At 54.1% G+C, this 21,383-nt stretch overlaps 1 protein-coding gene across 3 annotated transcripts; it reads right to left on the bottom strand.

The window, feature by feature from the left end:
- Positions 1-802: 802 nt before the first annotated feature.
- Positions 803-20,478, bottom strand: RHOBTB2 (Rho related BTB domain containing 2). 3 transcript variants are annotated; one of them, XM_060155660.1, is made up of 10 exons: positions 19,948-20,478; positions 15,711-15,912; positions 14,976-15,079; positions 14,264-14,449; positions 12,583-13,601; positions 12,174-12,292; positions 9,641-9,791; positions 5,922-6,010; positions 4,989-5,094; positions 803-3,778 (listed from the first exon to the last, which is right to left on the bottom strand). In XM_060155660.1, the coding sequence occupies exons 2-10, from the start codon at positions 15,900-15,902 to the stop codon at positions 3,561-3,563; spliced, it is 2,184 nt and encodes a 727-aa protein (XP_060011643.1). In that variant the 5' UTR covers positions 15,903-15,912; positions 19,948-20,478; the 3' UTR covers positions 803-3,560. The 3 variants fall into 3 exon arrangements, with proteins under 3 accessions (XP_060011643.1, XP_060011645.1, XP_060011644.1); XM_060155662.1 differs by lacking the exons at positions 803-3,778; positions 4,989-5,094 and adding an exon at positions 6,434-6,457; XM_060155661.1 differs by lacking the exons at positions 803-3,778; positions 4,989-5,094; positions 5,922-6,010 and adding an exon at positions 6,924-9,199.
- Between the last annotated feature and the right edge of the window lie 905 nt (positions 20,479-21,383).

Raw genomic sequence — 21,383 nt, 5'->3', positions numbered from 1 at the left:
CTCCTCCATCTGCCCCTCCCAGCGCTTGGTGGGAGGTTTCCTCACTTGACTGCTCTGCCTAAATAAGGAATATGCATGGCAGCACACTCAGCTGAGGGATAGTAGACCACTTTCTCTTACTTTTAAAAATATTTTGTAACCACTTCAGCCCTCCTTCCACCCCACCTATCTCTGTAGTATTCCAGTCGTGGCAAGATAATGTTATGGAAGTAGTCATTCTCAAGTTTTTGGTCTTTTCCATCTCAGAACTTTGTGTGTCCAAGAGTGGTATGGCTGGGCCCACTCTAGAATTGGCTGAGTATTTAGATATGTTCAGGGCATGGTGTTCTCGTGGAGTTTGGTAGGGGTCCTACCTCGGTGGCCTTGGTGCTGCAGCCCTTTCCCTGTTCCTTCCAGAGGTCACACTTTGCTGCCCCTCCCTTCCCTGGAAGTCCGGCGTTTCCTGCCTTTGCTGTTGCATCTGTGGACACTCTGCATTCATCTTCAGAGGGAGAAATAAATGAATTATTGCCAATCATGTTTCACCTCACTTGTTCCTTTCTTGGAGGACTTCCTTAAGTGCCCGTCTAAAGTATTAGCCTTGTCAGTGTTTGTCATGTTTATTTATTTAAGGTAAGCTGAATGAGAGCATGAAGTTGTCTTTTTTGTTTTATATCCAGTCCAAATAGCACCTGACCCACGATAGGCACTTAATAAGTGTTTCATTAGTGGTTGGGTATCTTTTCATGCTCCTCTCCATTGGAAGTTCCCACGTTAGAAGAGTTTGTTGGAAATATCAAACAATACAAGAAAGGCCATTAGGTACAAAATATCCATGTGTTTATGAATTCATGACCAAATTAAATATGCAATTTTATATAAAAAGAGGCGTGTGTGTGTGTGTGTTCTCCCCCATCCTACTGTTCTCTGGAGCAGTGCTGAGTGACCCGGGTGCAGGGGTGTGTGTTCTTGCTGTGTGACCTGCTCCATCCTTCTCCCTTTTATGCCTCGGGCTCAAGCTCGCCCTGCATGGGCGTCTCCTGCTCTGACTCTGGATTTCCGGGCGCCAGGTTCCTGGGGGACTGGAATCCAGCCCCTCCTCCCTGCCCTTCCCCTGGGGGAGGGACCCCAGCCTGGCCCAGCTTCCCCACAGCCTCCGCAGGTGATGTCTCTGGGCCACACCTGGGCCTGTTGGGCTCCCTAGAGGTGCAGACTGGCTCTGACAGAGCTGGTGGGAAGGGGGGGGTGGGGCCCTGCTTGCTGGGGTCATTCTGTGACCCCTCACCTGGGGGCCTCCTGCAACTCCCGGGCCACCTTCCCTTTCTCTCCCCGCTGGCCTTTCTGCATCCTCATCAGTGGGCCCAGTGGCTCAGCCCTGCAACCTCTTGGAGCCCCAATTCCCTTGCCATTGGACCCCAGGCCCTGGCTCTCCCACCCACCTAGAGTTCCCGGGAGGCCCCCCGGCCCCTCCTCTGTTCCCCCCCACCACAGTGAAGGTGCTGGGGGCAGAGCTGCAACCCCCACCTTGGAGGCTCCCCTTCTGCCCCGCCCACTGCTCCTCAGGCTCGCCCCGAGCTCAGCGGCAAGGAGCTAACCGGCCACTAGAGGGCAGCACACGTCTGCTTTCCCAGCCCGCCACCCGGAGAAGGACTTGGAGGGGAGGCAGCCATGGCCTCCAAGTCTGGGGCTCCGACAACACGGGGCACAGTCACTCTAGACCCGCTTGACCTGCCACTTGACCTGCTCCTTCTCTTGACGAGGACTTAATTTCAAATCCCTAGGTCTTGGCACCAAAAAATTGATGCAGAGTTTCCATTGTTTCTGGGTTTGCTCTATCCCAGACCTAAAGCCAGCCTCTTGGTGGTGGAGCCCACCTAGGGCCCTGGGACCGAAAACCAGTTCCTCTTCCTAAAGCATCTTTCTTAGACGAGGTGACTCCTGAGCTCTGAGGCCAGGAGCTCAGTCTCTCTGGCTCCACCTTCATCAGAGGGACTCCGTCTTCTAAATCTACAAAGGGTGTGGGGAGTGAAATACGAATCAGGATTAGAAAACGTGGAGAAGGTCAGTTGCGACCCAGCTTTTCCCCAAAGCTACTGTCTTAATCCTCCAGTCCTCCAGTCTCCTCCCTCCTCTTTTCTGGACTGACCTTCGCTTCGCTCCTGTTCAATTCCATTTTTTCTCCTTCCCTTTTATCACGAGCCAGCACTGAGTGAGGCCATGTGCTATGATCCTTCATTACAGGGTCTCCTATTCTCCATGTCAGTGCCTTTCTCCTGACCTTTGACCCCTACCACACCCCATCCCTCCAACACATTCATATGTTATGGAGTTACCTGATGAAGGTGAGGATAGCCTGATTCTCATGATGGGCGAACGCATGGCTCCAACGCCACAGAGATTCCTGGGCCCACCCTCCCCACCCCCGAAACCTCATCCCCAGCATGCTGAGGGCATGCAACGTGCTGCCCAGGGTCAACCAGCAGGGCCGGAGCATCCTCGGTCACAGCCAGTGACACTGCTTTCCTGAAAAGCACTGGAGTCAATTCTACTGTCTCAACCATTGCCTCATCCACATGGGGAACCCTGTTTGGCTTTATAGAAATGTAAGCCATACGGGGACTTTTTCTGTCTTTCTTCCTTTGAGGGGATAGAGGCGACAATGTTTTTGTTGGTGGTGATTCTGTTCATTGTTGTTTGGGGTTTTTTGCTAAATTTACCCCAAGAGAAGCCGTGCTAACCAGAGGCAGGGGGAGGAGCCCAAAGGAGCATGGGATTGCTGTACCCAGGCCCCCATCACTCCCTTCCTTCTCTCCCCCTGTTCCAGCTGTTTCCTTTCGTTTCCATCTCCAAATCTGAGCGGTGAAGGAGGGTGGAGAAAGAAGTTTCTCATTGCACCAAGAGGCGCTGCTTCTAGGCCTGCAGCTCTAAGCAACCTCTGCCGCCCTTCTCGGGCCTGGATGCCCACAGCCCTGGGAGGGATGCTGGCAGAGGGCCAGTCTTCCACTTGCGGCCTCTGGCAGCCGCACCCCAGGGGTGGAAACCTTGAGTTGGGTTCTGAAGGCTTAATTTCTACCCTGACTTCTCCAGTGAGGATTTGAGTAGGTTCCACGTGCAAATGCCCACAAAACATTTGCAACCCTCTAAGTCCACTGATGCAAACACACGATCAACAGAGGTAGGACCCTGCCTGCTCACGGCCGCTCACGGGGAGGAGGCTGCCTCCGCAGACCAAGACACACGGCCTCACGGCTGGGAGAGTTTCCCTTTGATTCTAGGGCTCTCCAACCCAGAGACCAGAGGCCACAGCCCTCAGCCCTTTCCCCGCTCCCCACCTCCCAGGAGCCGTCTCCTGCCCTGCTGTGGAATCGGGACCTCTCCCCCGGCGCCTGTTCCGACCCACGAGGCCCGGCTCCTTCCTCTCTCTGCTGAGCTACGCTGGCTGGTGAGAGCAGCTCCTCCCCATAGGGTCCTGGTTATGTGAGTCCTTTGTCCCTGGAAGGTGGAGGGGGCGATGCAGAAGAGCAGAGGGGCAAGAACAAGTGGGGGCAACAGCAGCGGGGTCGGAAGAGGGTGGCAGCATCTCAGACCACAGCCGAGGAGGAAGATGGGGAGGACGAGGAGGTGGCTGAAGAGGCCGGCGAGGAAGGGCTGTTCCAGAACAGCCAGCGCCGCTTGGGCTGCCGTCTCAGGTGGAGATAGTCCTCCTTCTGACGCTCCTTCCGGGCCCGCTGGTAGTGGTCTTCCTCCTTCAGGTACCAGACAGGCGGCCACCGGTGCTTCTCAAAATACTCCTGGTTTTCTGGAGCAGAACGCAGTAGGGCTTGACGAGGAGGATGTCAGGAGAAGGGGCAAGAGGGACTCCCACCCCTGCCCTGCCGCCACGGGACCCGCAGACGGCCTTCGGTCCTGCAAGGACCACATCCCTTCACAGAGCCCCCTAAAGAGAGTCAGGTGCCCAGGGAGTGGGGCTGACGGTACGTGCCGGGGAAAGGCGTTCCCACTTGTGTTATTCTTCAAAGACACAGGGAAGATCCCCACAGGGCTTTAGTGTGTGCTGAGAATAAAGCAGGCTGAGGCAAAGTATGGGGGAGAAAGGGCAAGCAAAGCTGTCGGCAAGAAGATGCGCGGCTTGGCTGGGGTGACAGCAGAGGTGGCGGCAGAGCTGAGGTTTCCAAGGCAAGTGGGGATGGGGGTGTTGCAGGAGGTCAGACGGGAGGGAAGGCTGGACTGAGGGGTTTGGACCTATTCTGGAAGGCCGGGGGAGCACCACGGGAGTTTGGAACCGAGGGAGTGATGCGATTGGAGCTGTGCTTTAGAAAGAAAATGCTAGAAGGGTGAAGAGGAGAGAATGGGGGTGGGAGAACTGGCGGCGTACAGCGAGAAGCTGCCAGCGGGGAGGGGGTCACAGCAGAGTGGAGGGCGCCCAGCGAAGACCTCAAGATGGAGCGGCAGGAACTCGGGGAGGCCAGCGACACCTCTCCCTGGAGCCCACGCGCCTCCTGTGGGCCCCAGGACCTGAGACGTCAATTAAGCAGAGGCCAAGCTGCAGGGATCCCAGAGGATACCCAGACCTGTGCTGCCCAGGCTGTGACTTGTGCCCATTCCTAGGTTATGAAATTAATGTCATGGGTCATGAGTAGCATTAAAAATAATTGAGGTATTTTTCTATATGTGTACTGGGGTCACAAGGTAAAATGTACTGCTTACTGTGGAGTCTGATCCAAAAAGGTCTGAAAAATACCAACTCTAGTCTGACTGTACTTAGGAGGAACAGAAGCCCCGAGGGGCAAAGTGAGTTGCCCAAGGTCCCCGAGGGAGCCCTGCCCTCCGCGCCAGCACTTTTCCCGGGCCCCCCTCTGCCTGGCCGGATGCACCTCTGCAGGCTGCTCCCCACCCACAAGGTCAAGTTAGGCCCAAGGGTCTTTGGCAGTCTCCGGGTGCCCTGGCGTCAGGTCAGAGATTTGGACCCAAGCAGAAGGAGGAGCACAGGTGCAGCCGGGGGTGCTCACCTGGGGACATGGCCTTCATGTCTCGTGGGAACTTGCGACACACGTTGTTGTAGTTGGTGCAGATGTGGTGGAGACACCAGTCAGCCAACTGATACGCGCAGTGGAACTGGGAACAGACGGGAACGCGTCTGTGCTGGGACCCCAGGGGCGGGGTCTGCACACAGACATCTACAGTTGCCTTCAGAGCCAAAGCTTTGGCACAGGTGGGCAAAGGCCCTGAAGTCATAAAGACTCGAGAGGTACCTTGAGAGGCAAGGCCACACAAGACCATAAGGGAATGACACTGGATTTGCTCCTTGGCACTGTCACGACCACCACCTCACCTCCGACCTGTCCCCGGCAGCCCCAGAAATCCACATTCCTATGTGGCGGCATCCTGCTGTGTCTGCCCTCCTCAGATATGACCCCTCGTCCTCTCCGCTGTCAGGGACCGAAGCAGCCTGCACTAAGGTGCTGACGACCAGGCTTAGAAAACTGACTTCCCAGGTGTGTCTGCCATACTTTAACTTCGTAAACTAACCTTTACTGGTAGAATTTCTGGCACCCGGAGGGCCAGTGTGGGAGATTTTGCTTGCCTGTTTGGGAACATGGAGGTGGGAAGTTCATTTTAGAGGGAGAGTCCTCAGTGTGCCTTAAATGACCTCAGCAGGCAGCAACCATGCCTGTACATGATTCCGGGCTTCCCTCCCCTGTCCTACGGTTTCCTGAAGTCTCTGTCCCTTCCCCCCGCATGGCCAACCTCTCCTCTTGGCGGGGTAGGGTGCATCCTCTGGCCTGGAGGATGAGATGGGCTCTGCCCACTCAGGGAACCAAGTCTGACAGTGGGTTCCCTTCCTACCCACCACCTCCCAGCCCCTCCCCATTCGCGGCCAAATGGGCAGGCAGAGCCCAAAGCTGAGAATGTTGGAGGGATTCCTTCCCCTGCCATCCTACCTGAGCCAGTTCCAGGAACACAAGGACGTCCCCATCGATGTCCACCATCATCTGAGTTGCTTCCATCAGCCCGGTCACTGTGTACTGCTCTGTGACACACACACAGCCAAGAATGGGCTGAAGGACCACAGGAGTGGACAGGTACTTGCTTATCCCCCCTGGCAGGGGCCCATCGCAGGGCAAAGGGGTGAGTCCCAAAAGGCCAGGAAAGGCCACAGGAGATATAAGTCTGCTGCTATCAGTGAGGAACCTGGGATTAGAGCAAGACTTTCCAGGTGGAGTGGAGGTGGGAAGTGAAGGAGATCAGAATCACCTAAAAGGGTTTTCAAGCTACGTACGTTGCACCAAGTAGTTACATGGGTGGGGTGAAAGCCCCCGCCCCCCAGAGCAGCCACTGAAACTGACGGGAGAGGGTATTAAACCTCAGGTTTGCTGAGAACTATGAATTAGAACTAAGGATTAAACCAAGCTGTTCGTATTGATTTAAATTTTGTAACAAATTGTGTACTGACCTTGCATTTCATGTTAAAACGTTTCTATGGAAGAAGTAAACACTCTTAGTCCTGAATTTTAACTGTATCACTATAAACTCATAAAGTATTTTATCTTTAAAAATATATTTCCCAGCTCAGTCCACGGAAAAGACCTAGAAACGAGCCATCCCAATAGCAAAAGCATCTCTAATGCACAGACTGCAGCCTTGAAATCCCATTTCCAACTACAAGAAACCAGGACTTCTTAGAGAAATGGCTGATTCCAGGTCTGGGGCAGGAAATGTACAAGAGGAACCTGGAACATCTTGTCATTCCTGATAATCAGAAAGCTCAGAGACTCTGCAGCCAACCTGAAGAGACTCCTACAGGCTAAGGGAGCAGTAGGGTATTTGAGCTTCCATAAAGCTAATTGCAGTTATTTGAAACCAACTGAGTATGTTCAAATCTGAGGGTTCATCAGCATACTTAATAATAAGAAACTAATTATAAACTAATTATAAACTAATAATAAGAAACTAAACTGTCACTCTCAAAGAATGATAGGAAAACAAATGCATCTTGAAAACTGGTAAAAGAATCAAGCATTCACCTGCCTGCTCTACATGAACTGTACCACTGGGTAAATGAACAGTAGGTGAGGGCAAGTTTTTCTCTTTTTAGAAGTGTTCCAACAGATAAAGAAAAAAATGACTGAATTGGAATATTACCATTTCACAACACCTAATAAATTAATGGATCCATGCAATGACATTCAATGGTTGCTAACGTCACAAAAAGAGAGAAAAGCAGACAGTCTATGCTTCTTGATGAAAAAGAGAAACAATGTATGAAGTAGTCTTACCAAAAGAAAACTGAATGTGAATCCGATCTAGCCTCTAGATCCAATGGCCAGTTTACAGGAAAGATGGTGTACTATAGAAACGCAATCAGTAAAAAAAAATCTAGATTTCCTAGATCAGTGGGGTTTTTCCAACAAATTGCAAGGGAAAGTTTTTTTCATGGACAAGTTACTTAGAGATTAAAAAAGAAAAAACGTAAAGGATATATAAAAAATAAAATCATGCTATAGTGTTGAAGGATGCACATTTGGACGATAAAACTATGAGGAAGTGTAAGGAAGTGAGGCCATAAAAAAGAGTAATAGGCAGAGTGGTTCCTCCTGGGGACGGGGGAAGGGCCTGTGGTTGGGAGGGACAGGTGAAGGGCTTCTGGTATGGCCGGCAAGGGTCCCTTTGCTTTGTAATACTTCATTAAGCTGACCATATATTATGTGTATTTGTGTTATATTTAACATTAAAAAAAATTTAAGCTTGGGACTTCCCTGGTGGTGCAGTGGTTAAGACTCCATGCTCCTAATGCAGGGGGCCCGGGTTCGATCCCTGGTCAGAGAACTAGATTCCACACGCATGCTGCAGCTAAGAGTTCACATGCCACTGCTAAGCCACAACTAAGGAGCCGGCAAGCCGCAACGAAGGTGCCCACGTGCCATAACTAAGGAGCCCACCTGTCACAACTAAGACCCAGTGCAACAAAATAAATAATGTTAAAAAAAATTTTAAGCTTGAATTAATAACTTCATAAGAAGCATATATCACTAAACACAAAGCACCACTTACTACACCATACCTGGCATTTTCCACTGATCCTTGACAAGGTACATACACAACGCATTTTTTAAATATGTTTCTTGCACGTATGGCGCATTTCACTGGAAAAGTCATTCAGTGTTATTCTCTATAAGCCTTTCCACGCAGCAGTGATTAACATTTTTCATCGCTACCTTGTGAAAATTACCCATGTGTGCTTAACCAATGGTGTCTATTTGACTTGTATCTGATCGCCTGCCATGATGAAACAAACTTAAACACCTTTATACATTTTCTTTCACGTGGGTCATTTCTTTGTCGATAGCCTTTCAAACGTTGAATTACTCGGTCTAAGAGTTTGGACAGTTTTCTGTGCTCTGGGAAGGCCACAGCACTTTTTCATGGATGACCATGGATGACATATTGTTGCAGCTCTGACCTTTATTATTTATTTATGTATTTATTTATTTACGGGCCACACTGTGTGGCATGCGGGATCTTAGTTCCCCAACCAGGGATCGAACCCGTGCCCCCCTGCAGTGGAAGTGCGGGGTCCTAACCAACCACTGGCCCGCCAGGGAATTCTGCAGTTGTAAGCTTTAGAAGCCTGTCTCTCGCTCCCTGCCCTGAAGCCCTTGGTGTCCCCTGGACTCCCTCTGCAGAGGGGGTTGAGCTCCTGAATGGTAAGGCTCAGCTCTTCACATGTGTTTCAGATCAATGATTTCTCCCTTCTTCCTGGGACCACGTCCCACCTTCCAACTCATTTCTCATCATGGGATCACTGCTTCCCTCATAGCTCAGTCCCAGCCTTGATCGTCTGCCCAGGGCCCCAGCAGTTCTGACACCGGGTCCTTCCCTGAACCTCAGCTCAGTATCTGAGGCCCTGCTCTCTGCCCCCTGACCCGCCCAAGAATACTAACCTCGACATCAACACCAGTACAGGTAGCAACGCCGACACCAACACAAAGCAAATGTCGACTCCAACATCAGCAGACCCCAGACACCCCTCACCGGGATGGCGGCATCTCTCCTCCAGCCCTTGGACCCCGAGCTCCTGCACCTTGGTCTCCCTCCTGCCTCAGTCCCTGCTCCAACCCATCTCTGAGGTTGGTCCATCCTGAAAGCTGAGCTCGAGCTCTCAAGATCTACAAGGAATCAAGGAATTAGGAGCGGCAGGTCAATGTTTGCTGTCTTATTTCTAGGAGAAGAAAGGGAAAGTGAAGGTGGAAGAGAAGAAGGAGGAAGAGGGAAAGGAGAAGAAGGAGAAGGAAAAAGAAAGGAAGGAGGAAGGGGAGAGATGAGGAACGTGTTCTTTTCTTTTTGACTTCTTAAGCTTGCATGAGTGCGGCCAAGCTAATAAGAACACCAGGCCCTGGCGTCTGCTGGAGACCACTTTGCTGGGCCAAGATGCCCTCTGGAGAGAGTCTGTAAGGTGATCCCACCGAGCGCCCCTCTCACATGTTTCTTTACATCCATGTCCTCACCCAAACCCCAGTACGCACCGACCTATTTCACTTTATGTAAACGTATTCCCTGGGTGCTCGTGGCCTGTCCCCTAGGAGGAGACAGGTGAGAGAAGAAATCACGGCTCCTGGGGGTCCCCGACTCCTCCTCCCGGAAGGCCCCGGAGCTTAGTTACCTGTGAGGGCGACCAAGTGTGGCAGGCAGAGGCGGTTGGCCAGGATGATAAGCTTCATGTCGTCCAGGTCGGGGCTGGAGGTGAACATGCCGGTGTACAGGTATTCCAGCACGGCCCTCATGCAGCTCTTGCTCGTGTAAGGAAACACCACCTGCGGGTGGGAAGGGATAGAGCAGGCTGCGGTGAGGTCCAGCTTTAGGGAAAGAGTAACTCAGTTCCGAGGAACTCAGAAGACTCTGGCCCACCTAGCTGGGCTGCTCCAAACAGGCAGCCACCCCTTCGCGGCCCCTGGACCTGCTCAGAACCCCCCTTCCCCAAAGGCTGGTCTCCCACAGCAACAGCCTGTGCTGAGCCCAGCTGCTGAGCACCTATGAGCAGGGCTCCAACAGCTTTTTTTTTTTTTTTTTTTTTTTTGCGGTACGCGGGCCTCTCACTGCTGTGGCCTCTCCCGTTGCGGAGCACAGGCTCCGGACGCGCAGGCTCAGCGGCCGTGGCTCACGGGCCCAGCCGCTCCGCAGCACGTGGGATCTTCCCGGACCAGGGCACGAACTTGTATCCCCTGCATCGGCAGCCGGACTCTCAACCACTGCGCCACCAGGGAAGCAACAGCTTTTAAAAGGACCTGGACTCTTGCTAGCATCCTTCCGGCTTGGAGGGTGTGTGAAGGAGTCCTTCTGGTCCCCTGCACCAGCCCCTCCCAGCCCTTCAGGGAGCAGTGCAAGTGGGATGCGAATGAGCAAAGCAGACATCAGCTGGTGTCTCCCGTCTGCTTGAAGCTGCTGTTCTGGGCCTCTGGGATCTCTTCAGAGCAGAACCAACACAAAAACTGCTTTCTCATCAGACGCCGGCCTCTCCAGGCTACACTGGGGATCCGCCGGAGCTTTACAGCTGCTTCTGTGGTAGTGGTGGGCCCCGCGGCTTTGGAGAGTCCCCAGCCTCACACTTTTGCACATCCCAACCCAACTCACGCTTCAAGGAGCACAGACGACTCAAATCCGAACCCCTCCACTTCGCCTGCCGGAAGGACGTCCTTCCCAGAGATTTTAGGAAATCCCTACTCTGTATCATAGGACGCTCTGCTGCACTGTTCTTCGTCTAGCTTTTCATTCAAGTGTTTGCTGAGCACTGACTAAGGGACCAGAGCTGAGGAGGGTACTCAGCAGAAGTAAAAGACCTAGTCCCTACACTCAAGAGAAACCACAAACCAGCTGGGGAAACGGGGTGTGGACCCTCAGAACTTGAAGTCACTGCACAAAGAAGGACCTTGTTAATTGCAAGGCTGAGTGATGGACAGTCAATGTTGCAGGAGTTCAGAGAAGATGGAGAACAGGGCCATGGCCTGGGCTGCTCGGCTTGGCTGGGAGAATGGAAAGGCGAGAACAGACTTGAGAGAACAGACTGAAGAGGATACTTCTAAGGACACACTGATAGGCGCCTTCCAACTCTGTGTTTCCAGCCTAGGTGCCCAAGAAAGCAGCGGTATCAGTGAGAACAGGGGGTTGGAGTGGCCCTGATTAAGGGAAGGGTGATGGCATGAAGTATTTCTTTCTAGTTTCTGTATTCTGATGCTTTGCAGTTTGGGGCCTTGCTGACCCTAGAGGGACTTCCTAGAGATAATGAAGGCCTCACCTGAGATCATGCCTTTCATATGCAAACCAAACAATCCAGAGCCCACACCCCCAGTTGTCGCCTTCATCTGCTCTCACACTCCAGGCCACTCTCCCCCTGCCCTAAGTACCCCAGGGCCAGGTACCAGATGACTCAGGACGGCCCCTATGCCCCAGAGCCTGATGAAATTATTCAAACTAGCCAACCCTAAGCCTGTTTACCCTGCTTCACCTCTTCCTTCCCAGGGAAGAGACAATAAAGGCTCCTGCCCACAGTCCCCCTTACTCCCTCTGCCGCATGACCCAAGCTGGTGCTTCCCTGCATGTCCCCAGACGCTGTGTGTGCCCCTCCCATTGAGATCTGTGAGTATAACAATCTATCTTTTTAATGGTAGTTTTTTCCTGATCTGTTGGCGTCACCATACCGCAATTATAATAAAACCTACATTTAAAAACAGTGATGGATTCAGTTTGGGACAGACTGAATATTTTTCTAGTTATTTCACGTGCGTCTGGGAGAAAGCAAGGTACAATGTATACAGCCAAGGAATCAGAAGTCTTGAGTTCAAGTCCTACCCTCTCCTTTCTACTTACAGAGCTTTGCATGAGTCGCTTAACTTCTCAGGTCCTCACTTTCCTTACACGTGAAGTGGAAGGCTAGCTATAAGAGTCTCGTGTGAGACAATATAAGACAACGAATCGAAAGTGTCTTCTCAGCGGTACAGTTAAGATGTTACCGTATTTCCCTAGCCTGGTAGACTGGAAAGTCCTTGGCTGTGGGAACCATCTCATAAACTTCTCTCGGGCCCATCACTCAGTGACGTGCACACAGTCAAGGCTGAGGAAAGTACCATTAAGTGACAGATGCCTCAGATGGGAAGGCAGTAAGTCCCTCTCTTTCCCAACCGTCCCCATCCTAGCCTTACCTCCCTGGTGGAACTCTCCACAAACGGCCCCCCAAACATGGCAGCCATCCAGTCACAGCTAGAGATCAACAGGGGCTTGTGGGCGCTGATGGCGCCGTCATCCAGGATGAAGGTCACATCTGTCCGGGCGGAGAAGAGGCATCACGTGAGCACGTGGGGAAAGAACGTGGGACACCCAACCCCAAGGGTCAACAGCGCGCCCAGACAACCTGCTTCCTTCCGAGCCACAGGCTGTGAAGCACAATGTGACCACGCTCTCAGGCTGGGGACGCTGGCCTTCAGGGGCAGAGCCACTGTACCTCCAGGACATCAGCAGCTGAGATGACTTAGAATGCTACTTGGACCTCAGAAGGCTCCTGGAGGGAACGCCCCCGCCTTCTGGACATCAACTCCTAAGCACGTTCCATACCTGAGAAGGTGCCTTTTGCCAAGCACTCCTTAACCCGGTTGGTCCGGCGGACGTGGAAGGCCTTGGTGATCTCCTGGTTCATGAAGGCCTCATTGTTGAGAATGTTGGCCACCATCATGCGCAGATCAAAGACCTCGAGCAGCTCAGCAATGTGGGCGATGTGCATAAGATCCCGCTCATTCTCGTCCAGCTCCCCTGTGTACAGGTACTTGAGAACAGCCCGGAAGGGCCCCGGCTGGATGGAGTTGTCCATTTTCACCACCACCATCAGCCGGGACTTATAAGTCAGTGGATCCTCTGCCATCTCTTCCTGGATGCTCACAAAAGCTCGGCTCCAGGAAGATAGCACTCGACCCCTCCCAGGCAGGTACCCTGTCCCATTGCCCCGCAAGATCCCATCACTAGTTGAAGCCCGGAGCCCAGCGGGCCCGGAGGCCCCACTCTCCTCCACGCTCTCGCACACATCAAAGCTGGCTGCCCGAAGCAGGAAGTCCCGGCCGTGGTGGTGGTGGTGATGGTGGTGGTGTTGATCAGGGTGACTCCGGTGGTCCTCCGGGCAGGGGCCCCCTGACCCTGAGGGGCCCCCCAGATCCCCCTCACTCAGGTCCATGAGGAACAGGTCGTAGAACTTGGAGGAGGAAGTGGAGAGGTAGATCTTGTGGGCAAAGATGCGCACACGCTCCTGCAGCACCAGGATGACGTCCGCGCACAGTGGGTCCTCCAGGAGGTGGGCGGGGCACTCCTCGCTGCTGGAGGGGGGGTCGGGCACCACAATGATGGGGGGAGGCGGCTTGGGGGGCAGGAAGGGCGCCTGCAGCAGAGGCCGCTGCACATTGCGGAGGTGGGACTTCCAGAACTGCAGGTGCCGGCGGGAGATGAGCGCTGCACGGATGGCGTTGTCAAAGACGTCCTTGATGCCGAACTGGGCCACCACGCTGGTCTCGTAGTAGGGGATGCCCAGCTCCTTGGCCACCTCCCGACCCTTCTCCGGGGGAAGGATCTCATTGGGCTTGATGGGCCTGGCAGGTTCAAGATGGGAAGCCAAATTCATGTTGGTGGTAGAGAGTGGGGGGCAGGGAGAGGTAGCTCTCCAGAGCCTGTCTGTTTTTCACCAGGCTGGAGGGTCTCTGCTCAGGATCTGTGTCCTAAGACCCATTCCTGCCCTGCTCATTTCCACTCCCTTTCTCCTCTGTCTCGCTAAATCCTACTAGTCCTTCAAGGCTCACTTCCAATCGCCTCTTCTTCCAGGAAGCCCTCCATATCTATGCCAGGCCCTGGTGATCTCCCCAGCTCAAAACAGTGGTAGCGATAACCACCTGTCTGGCAATTAACATGCAACATTCCACGTTGGTTTTTAACATGTTCACCTATCAAGTTCACCTCCCAGCAAGATTATAAGCTCCTTTCATGCAAAGACTCCCTCTCCTTCTCTCCTCGTGATGCTTAGCCCAGTATGGCCCACTCAGTGTAACAGATGGATAGCTGGATGGATAGATGGATGGATGGATGGATGGATGAATGAAAGAATGAGAACTCTTGTTGTCTCCCTACATGAGCTCGCTTCAAATGGAGGGAGAGATGTGAGGCTTAGTGGATTCCCTCAGGACTGAGCAGGAAGCCTGGAGACATGCCCCACACCCCATCTGCCGCCTTCCCCTCCCTAGGCACCAGCACCCCCTACCTAGCCAAGGGTCTCCTGGCCCTATTGACAGCCTCCAGGTCGGCGTAGCGCAGGTCCAGCTGGCAGCCCACCAAGATGACAGGTGCTCGGGGGCAGAAGTGTTTGATTTCTGGGTACCACATGGTCTTGACATGGTGCAGGGAGTTGGGGTTGGCAATGGAGAAGCACAGAACCACCACATCGGATCTGGCGGTGGGAGAGTGAGGTTACAGGCAAAGAAAGCTAGTGGTAGGTTACCTGCCCCTGGAACGAGGGAGAACAGACATACCCACCTGCACCCCCTACACTACAGTCCCACGTCTGTCATATGGATCTGCTCACACGATCTTACCCAAAACGTATAATAACAGAACCTCTAGTTTATGCACCCCTCACTTAGCATTTTAGAGCTTCCAAAGACTCTTGTTTTGACCTCACAGCTCTCTTGTGAGTTAGAAATGACCACTTTTTACCATCTCATCTGCGAAAACTCATCTCAGAACAGCTCTCCTAATTGCTCGGAGTCCCAGAGCCACTGCTTAACAGGGTAGGACTCAAACCAGGCGTCCTGATCGCAAGCCACCCAGGCTGCCGCCCCCTCACGGGTCTGCCCGTGCTGCTTTCTCCACTCCTTCCTGCCAGGCTCAGGGTCACAGAGGCGCTTCATACCTCGGGGAAAGCAGGGAAAAGCCATCCACTTGGCTCCCCGTAGGCAGCCGGGGGCCTTCCCTACCTCCCATAAGCAAAGCGACGGTCTTTGTGGTGATCTCCAAAGGTGTCCCAGAGGCGGAGGGACACGCTGACATCATCTACCACGTCTCGGGAACGTTCCAGCACCTGTGGGGGCAGGGAGGGGGACAGGAATCTAGGGCAACGGTTCTTGGAGGCCCTGCGTGCCTGCTCACTCCTGAGGGTCCTGCAACATGGGGGCTGGAGGGACAGCCAGTGCCTCCCAACGTGTGCCTTAAAACACCTTCATCCAGGTGCCATCTCTGCAGACTCACTAACAAGAGCTGGCCAGGAGGTGAGAGACTCTCAGAGGGCAGACCGTTATGGCAGTGGACGGGATCTCTCAGGGAGCCTGCCCTTGTTCCCAACTGTACCTGCCAATCGGACACTTCCAAGCCTCTGATCTTTTGGTATCATTAGCTGGCAGCTTCTTCCCTACCGCCAGCTCTCATCTCTCCAAAGCACCACCCCTTTCCCCCTTCAGGGCTCCCCATTATTGGGGGCTATGATTACACAAGATGCTACGCCCCAGGCACCAGCTCAGCCGTGCAAAACACAAAGGGCCAAGGACCCCTCCCCTGGAGGGGGGCACTCCTCTCAGGCCTCCCTCCCAGGGCTCCTTGCTCTTCAGCTGCCTCCACCCGACCCCTAAGGGGCTTCCATGAGCTAGGCACAGGCCCCGTCTGGAGTGATCCCTGGGGAAGAAGCCCAGATGCGCGGCACGGACGCCCAGCCTTACCTCCTGACACACCCGGTACTGGTCGATGGCCCAAACTGTGGGCACGTGGGTGGCTAGCAGCTGGTACTGGGTGAGGGTGGCATTGCAGGCCCGGGCACAGATGAGCCTGGTCTTGCCCACAGCGTTGTCCCCCACTACCACGCACTTGATGGTCTCTACGTTTGGCCTTTCATAATCCATGTCAGAATCCATTAATTGGGACCTGAGGGAGAGGAGAGAAGCGGTGAAGACAGCTATGCATGCCAGCCCCTGGAGGGCCGGGGCCAGCTGCTCTCCTCAGCCAGGGCTGCCCCCTCTCCAAGCATCGGAGCGGAGAGGAGGAGGAAGGAGCGGGCGGCTTTCTGGCCAAGAGCTCTGCAGGGGCCGAGGAGACGGGAGCCCCTTCAGGCTGAGAGGCGCAGCTCCACCAGGTGAACCTCTGGTCTCCCTCCTGTTGCCGCCATCCTCCGCTGGGGCTCCGGGATGGGGGGGATGCCTGAGAGAGATACCAAGGCGGAGTCTGCCCAGGGCCAGTCCCCACCCTCCCGGGAGGAGAAGTGTCTGCCTAGGAAGCTCAGTCATCATCCGCGCTCCTTCTCCAGCCAGCAGGGCTGTGGCAGCAGAACAACAACCAGCTGAGAGAAGCGGAGTCACGGCCAGGCCCCCAGCCCTTCCCAGCATGCCCGAGGGCAGGGCCGCTTTAAAATTTAATGGACTTGTCAAGGCTGGGCAGCAGCTCTCCTGGCCTCCACCTTTGTCCCTCTCCCTCTCTGGTTGTGGATTTCCAAGCCCCAGCCTGCCCATGGCTATCCTTCAACCCCGGCCCCCTTTATGGAGATGCCAGAGTCCTTCAGCCCAGGCTCTTGGGGCTGAGGGGGCTTCTGCATGCACCCGAGCAGTCCACAGGCCTCCCCTCTCCTCCGCTGGGTCTGTCCCGTTGCCTACGTGGCTCACTCAGCAGCAGGCCCCGTTTTGAGATGGCGGTGGGGGTAACTACGGGCCTGGGATGATACGCCCCACGGCTAAGAGACCAGTGGGCCTTCCCATCCCCTACCCAGGCCTACCCTCCAAGCATCCTGCATCCAGTTTCAGGGGAAGTGAGATACGCTCCTTTCCACACTTCTCCTTCCTGGGGGGGAGGATTCTCAGGCTGGAAGCCCCCAGACACTGGCAGCCCTGGAAGGATGCTCGCTAACTTGACTGCATGGGTAATGGGGAAGCAGAGAGTCAGAAACTTGGGCCTGAATTTCTGGGCAAATATTTGCCTTAGTTTCCTTCTGTGTTGGGTAGAGAGGAAGTGGCTTGCCCACCCACAGAGAGGGATTGCTCAGATTAACAAACAGAAGTCCCTTCTGTAGTCAAAATGTCATGTCAGTGTTTGAAAAGCTGTCGCCAGGAGGGGGCCCTCGGCTTGAAGGGGCTCTTGCTGGCAGCCTCCCAGTTGGCATCCACCTCCTGGAAGAGTGGAAGAGAGAGGGTAAGGGTAGATGCGGGCGTTACTCGGAAGCGTGGTTTTGCCAGAGTCATTGGCCTGCCCCTGCTCGCATTCCCTGTGCACCTGAAGTCAGCTGGGGGTTGGAGCAATTTGGAGGAATCCTTCCTAGGCCAAGGAAGGCTGAGCTCAGAGGAGTCCTGGAGGCTGCCCAGGCACCCTCACTGCTGAGCCATCCAGCCCAGGAGTCAGGCCACCATGCTGGGCTGTAACTGGATGCCAGCAGGCAGGAATGCAGACCTGAAATATCCAAGTAACGATGGCAACTGGGATTTGCTCGAGTAGATGCATCTCAGCCACCTAAGCAAAAAGTACAGCAAGGACTTTTCAATGAGACAAGCGCCTCCCCCTTGGAATTTTACAGGATCTAAACAACAAGGGGTCTCCGTGCAGGTTCCCCCCCACCCCCCGCCAGTCTCCAGCGCAACTGTCTGCCTCATTCCTTCTCCTTCCTCTGCCCCTGCTCGCCCTCCCCAGCAAGCAACCACCATTCTACCGACCATCTTGCCTCCCCGCTGCTCTCTCTCCTGAACTGAGGACCGGGAACCCCATGTTGACAGCTCCTGGTCTCAAGTCAGGCAGCGGGGAGGATGTGTTGGCGCTAGGAGGAATCTTCTGGGTTGTGGTTTCTGTTTTATCGACGGAAGAACAAAACAGATAGAATCCCAAATACAAATACATGCAGCTGTAGGAGAAAGAGAAAAGCCTACTAGCACACAGAACTTCTTTCTCAAATTCAGATTCCAGCAGCATGGAGGTGTGTAGGCAGAAGGGGGGATGAGGAGGTACGGAGCAGGCACATCGGTTCTTACATCCAGGAGCAGCTGGATGGCGAGGAGGATGTCAGAACACCAGCAGAGCAGTTCAGTGCTGGTCCAAGATCATCGAGTCTATGACTCAAACACTCAGGCACACCTTATGCACCTCTATGGTTAAGTAGGGGACAGCTAAGCAACAAGCAGGAGAGCAACACTGTGCTGTGAGTTTAGCCAGCAGACCTGCTGGGTGCAGCTCCAGCTGAGCGGCCCCTCCCCATTCGTTCCCCAGCTGCCCCTGAGGCCTTCCCCTGCATGTCCTTTGACCTCCTCCTGATTTTTATCATTCTCACCCACTCCACCCCTGTGCCGGCTGCCTGACTGGCAAACTTCATTGTCAGATCTGGGAAAGGGCAAATCACTTCACTTGTCTGGGCCTCAATCTGCCCTTCTGGAAAATGGGTATGAGGGCTCCCGGAGAAAGTCTCCTGAATCTTGGTAAATCCATGCCAAGAGAGCCTGGGCCGAAAGGAGGTATTTGCCTTCTTATGTAATGTGGTATTATATAATGCTGGATTACATATCTATATGTGTAATTATATCTCTCTTTAAGATACACACTGGCCCAATTAAGCCAGCAGAACTCTTAGTCTAATCAGGCCTGTCTTTAAAAGGACCTGTAACTGGAGATATGGTGCCATTGCCAACAGTAATGTAATTTTTGCTCAAGAATATTGCTACTTTACTGTATCACCGCTTATGTACAACGGCACAACCCACTCAGTAAGCTTCTCAACTTCCCCTTTCCTTCTAGCACTCTCTCCTTCAATGACTCTAGACTTTTCTGCACAATTGCCTCATCTCCATTCCTTCTGAGCCTCCTGGCCAACCTCCGTACGCCACGGCTTCCTCGCCACCCTGCCCTGGCTATCATGACCCCCAGGCCACTCCTTTCCCTCAATGATTCCAGCGTCACGTAGGTGCTCCCTTCCCACCCCAACCCACAATCCCTGTTCCCTTCTCCAAAAACGGCCTCCTGCCCACTGCTCTCCCAGCTCTTTGAACTCAGGACAGGCCAAAATGAAAGGTGTGCTCAGATTAGCTGCAACACTCACGGGCTCCCAGTCCCACACCCACACACCTACACACACTCTTTGCAGAGCCCAGAAAAGCCCCTCTTTCCCTCCCACAGCTGATAGGAGGCTTGTTCATCTGTAGCTGCCCTAGTCTGGTTGTCAAGGAAACAACAGAATCTCCCTGGGAGCCTGCTTTGTCTCCTAGCAACCAATATCCCACATCCTGCATCTTACACAAAATACAAAATATCTTGAAAATGAAAGTAAAAATCAAGGAGGATGTATACGATCAGGAAGAGAAAAGCAGAGAGGGTGGCCTTCCAATTAAAAGAGGACACTGCCATTGTAACATGGGGGAAGGCAAAGAGATGAATCCCTCCACAGGCCCGATGGGCAGCGGGGCCCAAAGGGATCCTGAATGGTCATATTAACAAAAAATGCAAGCCTAAACACAGAATAAGCCTCTTCAAACATCAACAAACAGCCCTAAGGATTTCTCCCAGTAGTTTGCCAGAACTCAGACGCACAGACTGCAATGGAGTGTGTTGAAAGAAACCTCTCCAGAACAGCGAGCAAAATACATTCCATTGGTTTTTAACGGAAACATTTCCACCACTCTGGACCTTTTTTCCTGCACGCTGCTCTGCACACACATACAAAATAAAAATTTTTTAAAATTTTAAATGGGGAAGGGGGAAGGCCATGACACGCCACGGCAATCAAGTCATCTTCCTTTCCCTAGATAATCCAAGAAAATGTTAGTCCCCCGCCCGCTAAGACCCCAGCAGCCGAAGCTATAGCCCAGGCAAGAGCGGAAGCCCAAGGGAAGTCAGGAGGGGCGCAGACAGGGCCCGGGAGGACGCAGAGCGGGGAAGCGGCGCGTTTCCAGAGGCTGCTTGCAACCCAGCCATAACAGAAATTAATCATTTACTTACACCGCTACATGTGACGGGGTAATTTCTAGTGTAAGGAACACATCTCTTCCTGCTAAGCACGCTCATTTTAGTGAAATGGCTGGGGTCACTCCGCGCGTGCAAGTTAGGACGATGCCGGCGCCGTCGCGCTGCTGCCGCTCGGGTTCCGTACCCGGTTCGCGTTAGATCAAAAACTCTGACAGAGAAGCCCGGGCCGGACGGCGGGCAGGGAGCGGCCACGCGCGCGGCACTGCAGCCATTGCCTCTTCCGGATCAGCATCTCCCTGCGCCCCCGGCGCCCCGTGTCATGGAGGCGCGCCGGAGCCGGGCAGCTGGCCGGCCGCTCCGACCTCCGCGACTGGGCCGCGCCGCCGCCAACGGTCCTCTGGCTGCGGAGGCTGGAGGCGGCGAGCAGGAGTGGGCTAGAGTGGCGAGGCCGCCACTGCTACGCGCCCGGGCCCGCTCCGAAGGCGCGGCCACGAAGACGCCTAGCGCCGCAGTCCCAGGGACCGCTCGCGACCTCCTTTTTTCATTCACAAAAAAGGGAAAGGGGAAAAAAAAAAGAAAGAAAGAAGGCAGGAAAAAAAGGTGGGGCAAAATCGTACCCAGGACGCCAGCCGTGACAGGTGCCGCCCATCTCGGCGCTCCATTGGTGGAAAGGGGGCGGTGGGCGGAGAAGGGGCGGAGAAATAAGGGGATTGGGCGTCTCGGAGGCCCCGCCCCCTGCCCCGCCTCGCGACGCCGCTCGCTCCTTCTACTCTTCCCCCCACCTCCCCCGACTCCGGGAGGGAAGCGGCGTAGGGGGTCTCGGCTCGCCACCCGTGCTGGGGCAGCGTCCCTCTACCTGGCGAGGATCAAAACCGCACTGGACTCCCACGGGGTTCCCCTCTTTCCTCCGGGAGGCTGAGAAAGAACTCCTAGAGCATCCTAGTCCGCCCTGAAAGGGGTGCGAGTTAGGCAAGGGAAACTCGACATTTTTGCCTTGACCCTTACTTAGCCCCAGGCATCCACCGCTTCCCATGGGAAAAGGAAGACAGCGTTTCCTCTGCCGTCAGGGGCGTTCTTCTGGCATTTGAGGACCTTCCTCCCTCCATCATCACCCCTGCAGCTACGGCCTATGTCTCCAATTTCCATGCCCTTTAATGAGTTTCAGGGTGGGGCCCTGTACCATCTGCACCCGTTTCCCATCTAAGCCTTCCCCCCCCCTCCGCCCCCCGTCCCTCTTCTCCAGCAGGCTCCACTTCCATCCCACATTCATCCTATTGCCACCTGGCGTTCACCAGTATCTTCTGCCCTCTGAAAGAAATGCCACGAAGACACTAGCCCTGGAGACGTTACCTAAAGCACCTTTGGGCGCTCTGTCTCAAAATTCTGTAAAATAGATTACAAGGGATGACATCTGTAACGTGAGTGGTCCTCAAAGGAAGTTTCCATGTTCAAGGCTAGTTTGATTATGA

Source organism: Lagenorhynchus albirostris, chromosome 7 (assembly GCF_949774975.1).
Source record: "Lagenorhynchus albirostris chromosome 7, mLagAlb1.1, whole genome shotgun sequence".
Classification (NCBI taxonomy): Eukaryota; Metazoa; Chordata; class Mammalia; order Artiodactyla; family Delphinidae; genus Lagenorhynchus; species Lagenorhynchus albirostris.
Note: the sequence above shows the minus strand (reverse complement) of the source record. Positions and strands in the feature narration are given on the sequence as shown.

Excerpts from the sequence above, each read along its gene's own strand:
- RHOBTB2 (XM_060155660.1), bottom strand. The coding sequence starts at position 15,902 with ATGGATTCTGACATGGATTATGAAAGGCCAAACGTAGAGACCATCAAG. Across the intron at positions 12,293-12,582 it reads GGCAAAAGGCACCTTCTCAG|ATGTGACCTTCATCCTGGAT; the intron begins GTATGGAACGTG and ends CCGCCCGGACAG. Across the intron at positions 3,779-4,988 it reads CATGAAGGCCATGTCCCCAG|AAAACCAGGAGTATTTTGAG; the intron begins GTGAGCACCCCC and ends GTTCTGCTCCAG.